The sequence below is a fragment of the Mesoplodon mirus genome (genome assembly GCF_964341445.2).
Source record: "Mesoplodon mirus genome assembly, chromosome: 3".
In the NCBI taxonomy this organism is placed as follows: Eukaryota; Metazoa; Chordata; class Mammalia; order Artiodactyla; family Ziphiidae; genus Mesoplodon; species Mesoplodon mirus.
Genome location: NC_138978.1, coordinates 128,036,532 through 128,053,417, shown reverse-complemented (window position 1 = coordinate 128,053,417; position 16,886 = coordinate 128,036,532). Strand labels below are relative to the sequence as shown.

General features: G+C 46.3%; 1 protein-coding gene across 1 annotated transcript in view; it reads left to right on the top strand.

Moving 5' to 3' along the window:
* LMX1A (LIM homeobox transcription factor 1 alpha) overlaps positions 1-16,886 on the top strand; it is a gene marked incomplete at both ends in the record, with an annotated part of 149,974 nt that overhangs the window by 94,693 nt on the left and 38,395 nt on the right. Inside the window, one exon of the mRNA XM_082616619.1 lies at positions 10,565-10,797. Within this exon, the coding sequence (XP_082472745.1) occupies positions 10,565-10,797 (233 nt within the window). The remainder of the gene's footprint in view (positions 1-10,564; positions 10,798-16,886) is intronic.

Below are 16,886 nucleotides of genomic sequence, written 5' to 3'. Positions count from 1 at the left end.
TCCTGGACCGGGGCACGAACCCGTGTCCCCTGCATCGGCAGGCGGACTCTCAACCACTGCGCCACCAGGGAAGCCCAACCTCTTTTATTTCTTGATCGTTAACCGAGCCTCAAGTTCTGGCTGGTCCTCTCAATAATCTGAACTTTCTCTGTGGTCAGGGGTAGTCACTGCTCCTTCTCTGGCCTTGGTTTCTTTCCATTTATAAAACGAGGGGAGAGGTGGACTGATCTTGGGGTGGGGGGTCTGACAGTTAGGGGCACAAGGCAAGAATATGGGCATCTCAGTGTAGGTCCATACAGTGGTCAGCAGCCTCCATGAGAGGCAGTCATCTGAGAACTGAAGTGATACGGGCAAAGGGTCTGTTCCAAACATTTGTCAAATAATGTCACCATTAACCAAATAGCAACTGTTGGCTCTGGTTGGTCAAACATGGGGCTGCCAACTTCCTGAACATATGTTGGGTGTTGGGCAATGAAAGTGGGTGTTGGTCGACACTGGTTGGCTAATGTCAATATTGACTTTGGGTTAGGGTAGACCATAGCCATGGTTGCCTGAATGAAATGCACCCTGTTTCCTCTCGAGTATTTGTCCTTTCATATTTGTCCATTTGTCTCTTCTCTGATAACATATGAAAGGCTTGTTGAAGTTTGATTTAATTTGTTATAATAATGAAGAACAGGGCCTTGAGATGCTCATGAAGTTCTATTTTTGGCTCAGTTGGCTGTCTTGAAATAAATGATCTTATACAAATATGTACATGGGCAGATATGTTAAATTGATTTCAATAAAGGGAGTTAAGAGTTGCCACTTACTGAGAGCAGCTAGTATGTATCAGATCCTTCTGATACATTATCTTATTTAAGCTCCAAAACATCTTGTGAGATAGTTATGATCTCATTTTTAGATAAAGAAACTGAGGCTCCAAAGGAGTCTATAGCTTGCTCAAGTTCTCAAAGGTGGAATCAAGACTTGAATCCAGGTTCTATCAGACTTCAAAAGCCAGGCTCTTCCCACTCTGCCTGGCTGATTCTGGAACAGGATCTTGTGAGAACAAGAAAAGTACTTAGTCCACCATTTCGAGGTAAAAGCTGCCCATTGCCAGCAACATTTGCCACCAGTGATGAGCTGTTTGTGTTATCCTGCACTTCTCGGTGAAGCCAGAGCCTCACGGAGCCTCTGGGACGTGCAGACATCACACTTAGCAGTTCTCATCCCATTGTATGGTCCTTCTTACAGCTCCCCAGGAGCCCCAGGGAGACCGAGACTCTGATTGGCTCTGCCGGCCACTTATTGTTTTCCATTTTCTCCCCACTGCAGAGTCTTGAGACTGTCTCCTATAGAAGATCCTGCCACTCCTATTGTCCCTGCAGACTTTCCCACCGCCCCAGGACCACGGGCTCCATTGCTTATTGTGGTGGTGTTGGCTCAGCCTCAAGGACAGAGACCTTGAGCCAGCTGACAAGGTTGCTTGTGTCACTACTTCTAAGGCCACAAGCCATGCTTTTGGTTCCCAGTACTTTTGAATACTCTTCTCTCTCACCATCTCTCCTTCTTTTTAGCCACATGGTCTCCCAGACTCCCAGCAGCAGATTTTCCCGACAGACAGTTTTGGCATATGGCCAATCCCTGTCTCGGTGCCTGGATGACCTCAGTTACCAAGTCAACATGGTAGTTAATGCATGCTGCTATGCTGCCCCCTGGTGGAGAGGGTGGAAACTGAGTGATAGGCCGATTATTGCGTTCTTCTTAAAGAGCTGTACAAAAACCCCCTCCTACTTTCTAGACCAAAGTGTTCATATATCTGATTAAAAATAGTGTTGTCAGTGTCTGTGGAAAGGCTGCATGATCTGTAGTTGTCTGCTGTCCAAGGCTAAAAGTGGCTCTGATTTCTTATTTTGGTGGGAAAAAACCAGTATCCAGTCAGTTGGCCTTAAGTTGGCATTAGGGTTTTTCATGTATTTATTTTGTTTTCCATCCTTCCACTTAATTGTCTATGGTGTGGAGGCTTTGAGAGGCTCCCTTTGAGGTCTGCAGTACTCTGGGTCAAGGTTAATGAAGACCTCAGTCTATCCAAACGTACTCTTGATTTAGGAACCTTCTACAGTATCATAATGCGGGCTCGCCTTATATTTCTGCTCAGCCTTCATGAGTCTCAAAGCCCTTACCCTGGGATAGATTTGGGTTTGCATGAGGCTGCCATGTTCTTTTGTATTCCTGTATATTGGAAGTTGTGTCATCAGCCTGGAGAGTAGATGTAGGGATAACATGGCATCTAGTGTCTGGTTTCTAGAGAATGATGTGGCAGGAGGTGGGAGAGATTAGAGGGAGTCATGGGAATTCATGGGTGAAAAAATCAGATGCATTGATACTGAGAAGAAAATTAAGCCTCAGTCAACCTCCTGGATTTTACTTTGATACATAGAGCAAGAAGGCATTTCATCCGGCCATGCCAGAACCATTAGTTGGGTAAATCCAGACAAATCCTGTGTGGATAGGCTGCATGCAAACCCTAATGTGAGGCCATTAAACCATGTGGAAACTCATACCCTAGTTCCATTATATTAGCAGGACTGGCCCCCATATCCACAGCCAGCACCACCAAAAAGCTGACTGCTGACATTCTTGCATTGTTTACAGCCTTGGTCCTAAACTGTTTTCCCCAGTCCTTCTCTTTCCATGCTCCTTTATCTCATCCTGATTCTCCCAGTCTCTGACATTATGATCCATCATCTCTTCTTTTTTCACTAATTTATCTCTCCTATTTCATATTCAGCTCTTTTTCTCCATCCTCCTCCTCACCCTTCTCCTCATCATAATGGTTACCCTTTTTTTTTTTTTTTTGCGGTACGCGGGCCTCTCACTGCTGTGGCCTCTCCCGTTGCAGAGCACAGGCTCTGGACGCGCAGGCCCAGAGGCCATGGCTCATGGGCCCAGCTGCTCTGCGGCACGTGGGATCTTCCCAGACCGGGGCACGAACCTGCGTCCCCTGCATCAGCAGGCAGACTCTCAACCACTGTGCCACCAGGGAAGCCCAATGGTTACCCTTTTACTGAAACTAATTTGGGGGATGAAATATATTCTAACCATTAGGACCCCAATATTCTGAATGTGGAATGATTTCCTTGAGCTCACATAACCAGCATCGAAGTCCAGGTGTCCACAAGGGGTCCTGGCACATGGTCGTATTTCTGCTGTAACTCCTACAGTGCAGGGTGTGCTGTTGCTTCCCAGAGGTCTGGCCTCTGTCTTGATTGCCTTAGACAGGTTCTCTAGGAGTTTCTCAAGTGTCGAGCATTCATATCTGCTTTGGAAACATTCTGATCTCCTTAGCTACAGAGCAGGATCCCCAACCCTGTAATAAAAGCATGAATCATAAAAATGGGAGTGAATTTAAAAAGTATGTAGCCTATGGGCTTCCCTGGTGGCGCAGTGGTTAAGAATCCACCTGCCAATGCAGAGGACACTGGTTCGAGCCCTGGTCCAGGAAGATCCCACGTGCCGCAGCGCAACTAAGCCCGTGTGCACAACTACTGAGCCTGCACTCTAGAGCCTGCAAGCCACAACTGCTGAGCCCGCACACCCTAGAGCCCATGCTCCACAACAAGAGAAGCCACCGCAGTGAGAAGCCCGCACACCGCAACAGAGTAACCCCTGCTCGCCACCACTAGAGAAAGCCCACGTACAGCAATGAAGATGCAACACAGCCAAAAATAAATAAATAAATTAGTTTTTTAAAAAAAGAAATTATCCCGCCTAATGGGTTTGAAACACGCCTTAGGAGCAAATTGATTTCTTCTTGTATATTTGTATAAAATATATCTATATATACATATATCTATATATGTATGTAATATAAATCCTTTCTGGAAGTACGTATATATTTGTACCATACAGATAGGAAGAAAGAGACTATGTGAATGAGTTGTTGGTTTTAGCTGGTGTGTATGTATGTATGTTTTGTGTGTTTGTGTGTCCGTTCATACATAACCTCATTTGGCCTTACCTGTTCCATATATGTATATATATGCATATATATAGGTGTATCTGTGAATGATATGGTTCTGGAAAATACCTTGTTTGGAGAATTACCATAGCAAGGCCCTGTCATGCTGAAACACCATCTGGAGACCTGGATTTAGGTGCGGGTTCGCGGAATAAAGACTCTCCCCTTCCACAGCCTCTAAATTCTTGATGTAACACACTGATCTAGGGCAGTACTTTTCCATTAAAGATAAGAAAACTGGGGCTTCCCTGGTGGCGCCGTGGTTGAGAATCTGCCTGCCAATGCAGGGGACACGGGTTCGAGCCCTGGTCTGGGAAGATCCCACATGCCGTGGAGCAACTGGGCCCGTGAGCCACAACTACTGAGCCTGTGCTCTAGAGCCTGCGAGCCACAACTACTGAGCCTGCACATCTGGAGCCTGTGCTCTGCAACAAGAGAGGCCACGATAGTGAGAGGCCCGCACACCACGATGAAGAGTGGCCCCCGCTCGCCTCAACTAGAGAAAGCCCTCGCACAGAAATGAAGACCCAACACAGCCATAAATAAATAAATACATACATACATACATACATACATACATAAATAAAAAGCTGTCTGCCCCTTCTCAAAAAAAAAAAGATAAGAAAACTGAGGCCCAGGGAAAGATGGTGGCTTTTCTGAGGCCTCTTGGTAAAAGAAGAACCCATAAGCCCAAGTCTTCCTACATTAAGTCCTATGCTCTTTCCCTGAATCAGGTCACCTTTTCTTTTCTTCTTTGCTGCCCTCCATGGCACCTAATACAAGAAACACTGTTTCGCTTGCATTATCTTGGCACATTGTGGTGGGAGGTTGTGCCTTGTCTAAGGCGTGTGCTCTGTGTGGCAGCCCTGCCAGCTGTGCATCCCCGGGTTCATCTCCTGGGTCAGTGCCACACTCTTTGGAGAGGAAGTCATGCCAATGTCAAAGCTGGGAGAAGTCAGCAGAAGGACTCCGGCTGCTGAGGAAGAAGTGTTCTCTCAGTGTAGGGCGCAGGAAACTTTTGAGCACAGAGAGCCACCTTCGGGGTAAAAAAAAAAAAAAAAAAATCCACAAAGGTCAAAAGACAGAGGCCGGGCAAATAAAAAGAACTAAAAATTGTGCTCTTCCTTATAGGTCACAAAGTCCTTATACCTGTTTTCATTTAGTCCCCAGTAATCCAGGAGTGTCAGCATCATCATTGCCTCTTCCATCTGAGCAGACTGAGACTGCCAAAGATTAAGTGATGAGCTCCAAGTCACACTGACTGCTTGGAAGTGGCAGAGCCTGCCGATTCCAGCTCTCTCACCAAAACTACAAGTTGTGCATCTTAGAGCTTGTGGCTGTACTGGGAGAGAGGTAGGCAAGGCATAGAATGGAATTTCAGCCAGCCTCTGTTTCTCTGCCTGGTAGAGGGAATGGGAAAGGGCCAGAGGGAAGAAGAGAATAAATAGGTGTAGAGGGAGGGAGGGAAGGAAGAGAAAGAAGACTCGGTGACCTCTAGCCCAAGCCAAGTGGACAGGGCTCTGCTTTGGGCCATTCTGGCTAGTCCTCTCCTACATACCCCAAACACACCCTCCTATGGTCATTGGCTGGAAGCCTGCTGCCTGCTGGAGAATGTGAGCTCACTGAGGACAGGGCAGCCTTGTTTAGCACTCCATCCCTACGCCTGCCCCATGGAGAGTGCTCAGCAGAGAAAGGAGAGCACTATTAGAGAGCTTGGGCTCTGGACGCTTCTCCACCAGCTGGATCCTGTTATCCCCATTTTACAGGTGAGGGGATCAGATGCAACAAAGAGATAAAGAATCATTTGAAGAGATTTCAGGGGTGGGTGAATTTCTAACAGTGGGCAAAGTTGAGAGTTGTTATGTATGCCCAGAAGAGCTGGGCACTTCTGGAAACCGTGCTTAGCTTTCTAGGGCACAGGCAGGCTGCCAGGCTCTGAACCCAGAGTGAGGTCTCATTAGCATTCAGAGGCCAAAGTCACCGTGGGGGCCGCCATCCAGGGCATTGGGAAGAGACAGGCTGTGTTTTAATTACGACCTGGACTTTTGAACAAATCCTTTTCTCTGCTTGTCTGAGCCTTAGAGAAAACAACTTGTGGGAAGTGTGTAGTCAGCAGCTGGGTCCACAGTGGTACCCATACAGCTGTGTACACATCTGGCACACAGGTGGTGGACTGCGTGTGCCTTTTCTCCTTGGGTTGCCCTGGGGTTAGTGAGGGTAACAAGAGCCAAAGCAGTAAGGTGAGGTCAACCTGGTCTTTACCCAGAATGGGGCAGCCAATGCAGAGAATGGAGAGAAATGGGACTGCCCCCCTCTTCTGGGTCTGTATCCCACCCCTTACCCAATCATGACCATTTCACGATCTGAGCCCAGACAGTCCTGCCACTTCCTCTGGCCGTTCCTGAGTCAACATGGTGAGATTTCTTTGTTGAGCTCACCCTAACCCTCCCTTCTCCAACTTGGGGGAAATTTTTGGAGTGGGGGATGAAATTAAGAAGGGAGGAGGAAGAGGAGGAGATTAACAGGGTAGAAGTTAGACAAGCACAGATGCCACCACCTGCAGCTGTGGATTCTCAAGAGCTTGTTGACTCCTGGGAGCGTTTGCCTTGAGTCTGTTTAACAGTTCATTCCTGGGGAAGGGGAGGAGAAGGAGGGCTTGGGGACAAAGGGCCTTTGACCAGCTCCTGTTAAAGTACTGATTCGTTTGCTCAGGTTGGCAAACAGTGTCTAGAGACTCCAGGCCAGGGATGAACTGGGTGGGTTTTCTGTCTGATGCACAACATCCAGCATGGGGGGAGGGGAGTAAAGGCAGTTGTTCAAGGGCCTGGGGCGCCCTGAAGTTCAGATATGGAGAGCAAAACCACCCTGGGCAGCTGGGGGAAGGGAGGGGGCAGGGGCAGGGCTGCTAGTACCTGGGGTTCTGTTTTGGGGGCTGTCACATACCTTGTTAGTGGTGAAACAGCCGCACCAGCCCTTGAACTGTCTCCCAACCTCACCCCCCCTTTCTGAAGCTGAGAGGCAGAGGGAAGGTATATCAGGATGGGTGTTTCTAATGTGCTTCTGATGGCCAAGGGCAGGGAGGATTGGTGTTGGGGCCCAAGGCCCGGGTTAAGAGTGAGACCACACATGCACTTCTCATCCCGAGCTGTTCTGGAGTCACCTGCAAGCTGGCCTCTGTCCAGGGAGGCTGTTCCCTAGTAGATTCATGGGAGGCGGCTTCAATCCCTTCTCCAAGCCTTGGCTTCCTTCACTCAAAGAGTTTGAATGGCCTCCCTCTTTCTTGTACCAGTTCCCTCCTTGGGAATTCCTCCTTACCTGCTTTTCCACTCTACCCTCAAAACTCTTTACTTCATCCAGGAAGCTTCCAAGATAAACACATTGTGCACGTGTATAGACTTAGGCATCAACTAGTACAGCTTTAGAGCTGAGAAGTGATTAAATATTATAAACAGACTACGGCTTTATGCCACTCTGTTTTGTATTCTTGAAACATTGCTTTGTATCATTCTTATATTCTGTTTCCCAAAGGTCAGTCCCTCTGGGTAGACATTATTTATCTGTTTGTTTCTTTGTTTGCTGTTTCTCTCACTATCACATGAGCTCCATGGAGGACGGGGACTTTGTTTTGTATCATCTGTGCCCACGATACTGCCTGACACATAACAGACACTCCACATAGGCTGGTTTATGAACATGAATGTTGCTGGGTGGGGCTTTCTTTCCCCACCTCCCTGTTAAGACACAGTGTCTTGTGTAGTGCACAGTGGATGCTTCTGAATCAATGAGAGAATGAATGAAGACTAAATGAGTGAGTGAATGTATGAACGAGCTTTTGAGATGGGATTGGCCACACTTAGGCCATCGTGGCGGATGGCCTGTCTATAGAAAAATGCTCTTCAGTTATTTGTTTCCTTGTCTCCTGCCGAGGTAGGGCTCATGAGCAGAGCAAGGTGCCTTCAGCCCCCTGATATCCTCTGAGTCAGCTTGTGTCTGCCTTTGTGATGAGAGGAGGGGTGTTTGGAGCTTTATGAATTCACTCTGCCCATTTTGTCTCCGCTTGGCACCATCCTCTCCCTTATACCATCTGACCTTCCCATGTCTAGTGACACCTCTGGTATGTGGAGACAAACAGAGAGTGTTTTTGAGAGAGATTTCCCCCCTATTGCGCTACTACTTTAAAAAAGAAAATAACTCTTTATTTTGGAAATAAAAAAATGAATGCTATAATGAATGAATCCCAGAGATATTTTTAGTGTCTGTTATCTCTGTGCTTATACCCAAGGCTTTGACAAAGGCGATTATGTTATCATGAGGCAATTTAAAAAAGAGAAAGAAAAACGGAGAAATCTACTTTAGATTTTAATCTTTCATAGACTGCCCTGAGCTCTTACTGATCTGGGGTGACCGGGAAGAGATGGGCCACCTTTACTGGGAGCCTACTGTGTGTCAGCTCTGAGGCCAGGCTCTTTGCACATCTTATTTCAGAAGAGGGTGAGCAGGTGAAGTCAACAGGTCAAATCAAATCAACTTTTATTGAGTACCCACCACGTGCAAGAGGTTGTAGGGCATATAAATATTCCATAGGCCTAGTTCTTGGAATACAGGCTGTTGGCAAGATAAGTTATAAACATGGGAAAATTAAAAAATAAGGCAAGATTAAGATTTTTTTTTTTTTTTTTTTTTTTGCGGTACGTGGGCCTCTCACTGTTGTGGCCTCTCCCGTTGCGGAGCACAGGTTCCGGACACGCAGGCTCAGAGGCCATGGCTCACGGGCCCAGCCGCTCCGCAGCATGTGGGATCTTCCTGGACCGGAGCAGGAACCCGTGTCCCCTGCATCGGCAGGTGGACTCTCAACCACTGCGCCACCAGGGAAGCCCTAAGATATTTTAAGTCAGCATTAGGAAGCAATGCTCTTGGGACTTTTGGAGCTGGAAGAGATTGTCTGGCCTCACATCTTTAACAACAGCAAGGTTTTGCAGACAGTTGTCTGCAGAGCGGGCGGCAGAGCCCAGGCTTCCAGATCGGCTGTTCTTGTGTCTTGAAGCATCTCCAGATAACTGCCCAGTGACCAGCACAGACGGGTCATGGTGAAAGTGTTCAGGGGAGGTGTGGTCACTCCGGAGGGGTGTAGGGGAGGTCCGGGCAGGATTCAGGGAGAAGGTGGGAGCAATTGTGTCCTGAAGGGTGTGTTGTATTCAGGTAGATTAAACAGAGAAGAAAGGGCTTTGCAGGAGGGCGGCAAGGCATAACAAGGCCCAGAGGTAGGAAATCAGGAACGCTGTGCGCAGGTGTGGTGACAGATCACCATCCTCCAGCTCTGGCCGCCAGGAGCCTGGGAGCCGACCCCACGCTTCCCAGTCTCCAGGCCCTGGATCTGTCCCCTCCTGTCTGGCTTCCCTGCTGCTGCCTTAGTGCCGCCGCTTGTCACCACTCAGCTGCTCTCCCTCACTCATCTCTCCAACCCCAATTCCTCTCCACCTTTCATATTGCAAAGAGTTCCTTTTCTAAAACAGGCTCTTAGCGTGTTAAAATTGTTCAAAGGCTTCTGGTTGCTTGTCAGATGCTGTCCAGCCGCAGTGTGCAATCCGGTCATGGCTTGCCTCACCTGTCACCCTTCTCCAGGCCCCCAGCCTCCAACCTGGTGGAGGACACAGCATGCTCCCAGCACAGCATGTACTTGCAGGACGTCAGGCCTTTGCCCAGGCTGTTCCTTCTGTGGGGAATCCACTCCCCAACCCCTTCAGGCCTGCTGCCTGCCCACCTTCCTGTCTTCCGTTTGACCAAGATTTATTGAATGGGTAATAAAATGCAAATCCCCCTGCTGACTCCCTGACAGTTAGTTGTCTTCTTTTCTGTGTTCCGGGACCCTCTAGTTATTTGGACATGTTTGTCTCTCCCATTAGCCTGAGCTCATTTCTGGAAGGGATTTTCTTTTATTCACCTTAATATCACTAGTACCTACTGCATCCGCCTGGCATAGATAGACACCCTCTTCGTGGTTGGTTGAAAGTAAGTGAAATGAGATAAGAGTTAAGTCCCGAGAGCTGGGCTGAATGCCCTGAACGTCAGGCTGGGAAGTTGGGATGCAGTTTATCTCTCAACTAGATTACACCTCAGAATGCCCTGGGAGCTTGTTAAAAATTCATATTCTGGGGCCCATCCTTTTGCATGCTGATTGGAGTGGACCTGGACCTTTTTGTTATTGTTATTTTGTTTACATAATCACCCCCCTGGGGATTCTGGGCAGCCTGCCTGGCACCAGTCTGTAGGGCATCCTTTGGGAACACTGTGCCGTGGACCACACCAAATACACGCTGGGCTTCAGCTCACCCTTCTTCCAGCACCTCTCACCCTGCTTTTCTTAAGCCTCTGAGAGAGTAACTTAACTGAATTCTCTGGTGCAACCTCCTCAGGGAGTAAATCATCTGGATTTAAAACCTATTCCATTCCAAGCCTCTTTGTCCCAGTTCTTGAAGTTCCTTTCGCTGTTGACTTGAGAGGAGACCTGGGACCCAGCCATCTTTCTCACCGACCTTGCTTTGCTTTCTCCCATGCTGCCAGGCTGTTTGCTGTCAAATGCGGGGGCTGCTTTGAGGCCATCGCGCCCAATGAGTTTGTGATGCGGGCCCAGAAGAGCGTGTACCACCTGAGCTGCTTCTGCTGTTGTGTCTGCGAGCGGCAGCTCCAGAAGGGCGATGAGTTTGTCCTGAAGGAGGGGCAGCTGCTCTGCAAAGGGGACTATGAGAAGGAGAGGGAGCTGCTCAGCCTGGTGAGCCCGGCAGCCTCAGACTCAGGTGAGTGCCGTGTGGTGGGCAGGGGGTGTGTGGGAGAGTGGGGTGCGGTGGCAGTCTGCATTGCTTTCTCTTTTAGGGGGCCAGCCACCAGGGCACCCTGGTCCCATGGCAGAGCAGCGCTGCGCATTCCAGGAAGTTCCTTTGTGAGCTCGGAGTAAGCTCTTATCAGTCAGGTATTGCCGTGATGATGCTGCATAACAAATTACCCCCGAATTCTATGGTGTACCACCAGAAACACTTATTCACACATCCACAAGTCTCTGGGTTAATGGAAGTGACTCTGCTTCACACTGAAGGTCTTCAAATCACCTGGGATCTGCTGATCTCAGCCGAACTTAGCTCTAGGCTGTAGACCAGGTTCAAGTCTGCTCTGTGTGGTTCATGCTGGGGTCCAGGCTTGAGAAACAGCAGCTATGGGGCATAATTTCCTGGCAGTGGCAAAAGTGCAGGAAGGCATGCTCAACCATGCAAGTACATTTCAAACCTCTGCTCATATCATGGCTGCTAATATTTCACTGGCCAAGTCAAATCAGAAGATGAAACCCAAAGTCCAGGGAGGGGAAATACACTGCCATGTACTGCGAGGCCCTGACAGGGTAAAGATACATAAAACTATGAAAGAGAATGATGGATTGGAACCAATAATTCCATCTGCCACAGTCACTGAACTACTCTCGCCTTTGTTTCCTCATCTGTCAAGTGGGAAAGCTGGAATCTCTAAGGCTTGGTGGGTCACATAAAGAAAGCATCTAGAATATACTTGTTCCACTCACCCAAGACCCACCCACCCTCCCTGGAGAGGGAAAAGAGAGGAGGTGGCAGAGGTTCAGAGTCCTTTTAGATCAGGTATTACAAGGCCAGAGAAATTCAAACTGCCCAGGTGAAGCATGGAATGCCTTCCCAGGGTGTCTGTCCCACAGGGCGGCGTGTGTCTTAGCCTTGCCTCCCTTTTCCTGGAAGAATCTGGAGATCCAGTTAGGTGATATCCATGTAAACTTAACTAGTTTTTGCCACTGCCAATTACAGTCCAGTTCCAAACACCCTACCATGGCTTACAAGGCCTTTGGAATCTCACTCTGCCCAACTCTTCAACCTTGTGGGAGCCTCTGACCCCTCCCCTCTACACTCAGCAGACATCAGTGTCTCCACTCACTTCCACACCTTAAAAGTTTCTTCCCTCTCTGCCTCTTTCCCTCACTCTTTTGTCTTGCTTGCACATCTTTTAAGCTTCTTTCTAGGGCCTGCTTCATCGAGGAAGACTCCTATTCCCATGTGCCGGGTGAGTTTACCCTTAACCTCTCCTGCCGTGAGATGGATCCTACTTGATTGGAGTTGCTTGCCTGGCTGTTTGTTGTCCTTGCCAGAGTGCTAAGCCCCATGAGGGACCGTGTGTGTCTTTTTTACCACTGTATCCACAGGGCTTAGCACAGGCCTGGAACGCTGAGGGTGCTTGACAAAATCTGTGTTAAAGGGTGAATAAACACATGGAACAGAAGTCCTATGGTGTGATGCTTGAGTCCGAGAGCTTTGGAGGTAGTCAGGTGGGCATTCTGACTGCACCACTTAGATCTGTGTGTCTTTGGGCAAGTTTCGGAACCTCTCTCAGCCTCAGTCTCCACGGCTGTAAAATGGTGATCATCGTGCCTACCTAATCATTTTATTTGGGGGAATAAAAGAAAAATGTATGTAAGTGCTGGTGCTTATTTACCAAGTGCCTGCTGGTGTTGGCATCTTCATCACAGTTGTGTTTTGCTTCCTTTACCTCCCAGCTGGTTCTTCTTGCCTGACTCTGCTTGCAGCCACAAGTAAGCTGACACCAGGACAATCCCAACTTCTATTGGATTCATTAGACTTAAGTTTTCCTGGATGTTTTAATCTGAGGGAAATTTATCCTTGTCAGTAACACTGCCACTGACAGATTGAATGTCTCACTCTTGGGTAACTGGGCCCATCCTAAACTGAGCTTCATGGCCTCCACTTAGTGGGTCATCTCATCCTACTTTTCCTTTAGGTGTCATGCTGTACCCACTCACTAGGTCTCTTCTGCAGAATATTGCACAATCTTCAAATTCCCAAGGGGCTTAGGTGCTATGGTGATCAGAATACCAGCATGACCTCAGAAAAACATGCAGACCCAGAAGGACATACCATTCTTTCTCACATGGAAATAAATGCTGTGGTCTAGCCTTTCTTGCTACACAATTGTGTGGGTCTTGACCAGTGTTTTCCAATTACAGATTTTAATTAGCTACAAACAGTATGAGTCACTAGTGTATTGCCCTCTCCCCATGTGCAAAGACAAAAATAAGTTGGATCTAAGGAGTATTAAAAGTATAATGTTCAAAGACTTGTTGTTGCCAAGGGGGAGGGGTCTGGAGGAAGGAGGAATTGGGAGTTTGGGATTAACAGATACAAACTATTATATGTAGAATGGATAAACAACAAGGTCCTACTGTATAGCACAGGGAACTGTATTCAATATCCTGTGATAAACTATAATGGAAAATAATTTTTAAAAGAATGTATGTATATGTATAACTGAATCACTTTGCTGTACAGCAGAAATTACCACAACATTGTAAACCTACTATACTTCAATTTTTAAAAAAGTATAATGTTCAGAGTAAGAAAACTGCAATGGGTCCACTTTTCTAACCACATTTTCAGCAATATGTTTTGTAATTCCGGGCATTTCTTTCTGGGGCTGATATTCACAAACTGGAGCTTTCCAGTTCACTTATTCATGTATTCCTTCAGTAGACGTATCTTGAGTGCTTGCTTTATGCCAGGCATGGTGTCAGGCTATGAATGACAAGAATGACATGGAGGTGGGGAGGTCTCCAGCCCGTGTCAGATGAAGGAACTGGAGATATTTAGGCTAGAAAAGTAAAGACTAAATAAGGACATAATTATTGCCTTCAAATGGTTGGACCAGACCTGTTTTTTCTCCTAGCTTCAGAGAGAAGAATTAGAATTCATTCAATTCTTTAACAAAATCACTGAGTATTTATACTATAGATGAAAAGGCAAAGGGAAGTAATTTTGACTCAACATAGGGGAAGTTACGATGTCATTCTAATTACAAGGTCTAACACAGTGTAACTACTCAGGAGATACCCAATTGTTGTGATCAATAAGTACCTAATGAGTTGAGTTAAATCTTCAAGAAAAGAAGTCCACCTCATATTTACAGAAAACAAACAATTTTAGGATCTGTCCCAATACAGATACAATTTTCCCTCTCATTTCTGTCCTGAGTGTTTTACATATTGTAGGTGCTTGATTAAATATTTGTTGAGTGAATGATTGAATGACTTGTCATCTTTAACGTTTTTATCAATGGCTCGGATGAAGACACCGAAGGCAGGATTATTCGATTTGCAGATGACACAAACCTGTCAGGGAGTGCTGGTGTGGCAGCTGATATTCACGATGTTCAATAAGATTTTGACAAGCTAACAGAACAGTACAAAGTCAGCAAGATGAGATCTAACCATTGGGTTCCAAAATTCAACAGTGATTATATGCAGTGGGGCCTCAGAATTTCACATGGGGTTTTAGTTGATCATAAAGTCAATAGGAACCAAAAGGCCATATACTGCTTTACTAGAACTATGATGTCCCTAACATGTAATTACAGTTCCATTTTTTTTTTTTTTTTTTTTTTGCATTTGTCAGAGTACATTTAGGATTTTTGGTCTAGGTTTAAACAATGCATTTTAGGAGATCACAAACAAATTAGAGAAAGTCCTGAGGAGAGCGATTGGTTCGTTAAATGATACATATCTAAAGAAACTCAGTATATTTAGTTTTGTAAAAATAAGACTAAGGAGATATGAGAGTCACACCCAAGGGTGTAGACCCATGTACTGGGAGTGAAATGACAGATTTTGGTTCAATATAGGATAGAACTGTGTCCAAAAAGGGTGCAGACTAGACTCCCTTTATGGGGAACAAACCTGCTTGTCTTCTAACATTTTAACTACAGTGGGTGGGTGACTGGGTTAGTGACCTCTAGGGCTGCTTAAATCTAGGATTTTAGAATATATGCTGCTGACTGTTCCAACTTACACAAAAGCATGTGACACGGTTAGAGCTATATGGGACACCAAACTCAGGAGATACTCAGGCGCTGGATGTTCTTTTCTTGTGTGGCCAGAAAATCCTCCTTTTGGTCCCTGCTTTGCCAGTGGCCTTGAAGGACCCTCCCAAGCAGTGGAATTGTATTTGTAGCCAGAGTCAGACCATTTTCTTTGGGTTTATTGGGCAACTTGGATGCCGAGGGCCTCCAGGATAGACCTGGAAACATTCATACCTGTGCTTTCTTGATCAGAGAATCCTGGGCTCTGACCATAATTGGTAGGCACATTAGAGGTTATCTGGTTCAGACTCCCACCAGGAGCTCATCCAGCCTCTGTTTGAGCCTGTCTGACCATGGGGAGCTCTTGACCTCACATTCTGAGTGTGGATTGACAGAATTGTTAAATTGAGCCCCAATATCTATTTCCATGTGTAACCTCGGCCTTGGCCTTGGTTCAGCTTTCAGAAACTCACAAAATACATCAGTCTCCCTGACATGTGGTAGCCCTTCAAGTTAGAGACAGAATCCCTTATGCTCCCTAAGTCTTCTCTTTTCCTTTCTAGTTCTTCCTCTTTCCTCCAGCTATTCCTTAGAGGAGACTCTTTGTTCTATCTACAAAAATACTATATTCTCTTTAGAATGTACCACCCAGAAGGGAATAAAATCTTCCATATGTGGTCTGAACTAGCACCATGTTATTATTACTACTTGTCATGGACATCGTATTCTATTGATGTCATTAGCTTTTTTGACCTAGGGAAGGGGGTGGAGACTTGGGGGCTGACTATAGGCCATCAGGGCTTCTGGCTCATCCATGTTGCATTTCTTAATTACCTAGCCCTCTTATTTTCACATTTTCTTTTAACATCAGAGTTTGTCTAAGAATGTCTTGTGTAGTGATTTTTAAAGACTTTTAAAATTTTGAAATAAAATTTTAGATTTATAGAGCAGGTGCAAAGTGGGACAGACTTTCCCATATACCCTTCACTTAGCTCCTCCTAATGTTAACATTTTACATTTAAGTATACATTTTGATAAACGTACCACGTAAACCAAGAAATTAACATTGGTACAGCTCTATTAACCAAACTATAGACTTTATTCAGTTTCAGGAGATTTTCTACTAATGTCTTTATCCATTCCAGGATCCAATCTAGGATACCATGTTGCATTTAGTTTTATGTTATATTTATGTTAAATTGCCTTTTTTCTTCATTTTTGGGATCACTAGAAATGCCTAGTCAGAATTTCATTTTTGCCTCTCCCCCAGCAATATCTGTTATGTTTTATTTCCTTTTAACATCTCTCACCATAGGATCCATCTGTTTTTTGCTTATTTGTTTTGGGGTTCGTTTGTTTATCATTTTAAGATTTTCTTAACTGAAGAAGGGAATGCATTTTATTTTATTTTATTTTATTTATTATTATTTTTTTTTTTTGCGGTATGCGGGCCTCTCACTGTTGTGGCCTCTCCCGTTGCGGAGCACAGGCTCCGGATGCACAGGCCCAGCGGCCATGGCTCACGGGCCCAGCCGCTCCACGGCATATGGGATCCTCCCAGACCGGGGCACGAACCCGTATCCCCTGCATCGGCAGGCGGACTCTCAACCACTGCACCACCAGGGAGGCCCGGGAATGCATTTTAGATCGTGCCCAGGGTTTATTCCTTGGCTATGATTTTCTCCCAGGGTTCAAACCATTACATCCTCTTCGTACCAGCTCTTCCTTGGTCAGACCAAAGTCCAAGAATAGCTGGTCTTGCATTTCTTCCTTTATCTTCTTAGAGTTCAAACTGTCAGCAGCCTAAAGCAGGATTCTTTCTGATGCTCTGCTTTTGTAGAGGGATTTTCCCAGAAGAAGCCTGGGTCATGAAGTCCCATCATGAGAAGCCTTTCTGCAAAGGAGGTATTATGTTTTGGACGACTACAGCAATTTAGTGGCCTCTGTTTATCGGGTTGTCTGGACGGCACTGAAAGGCTTATGCTGCTTCTCTCCTAATGGTCTGCAC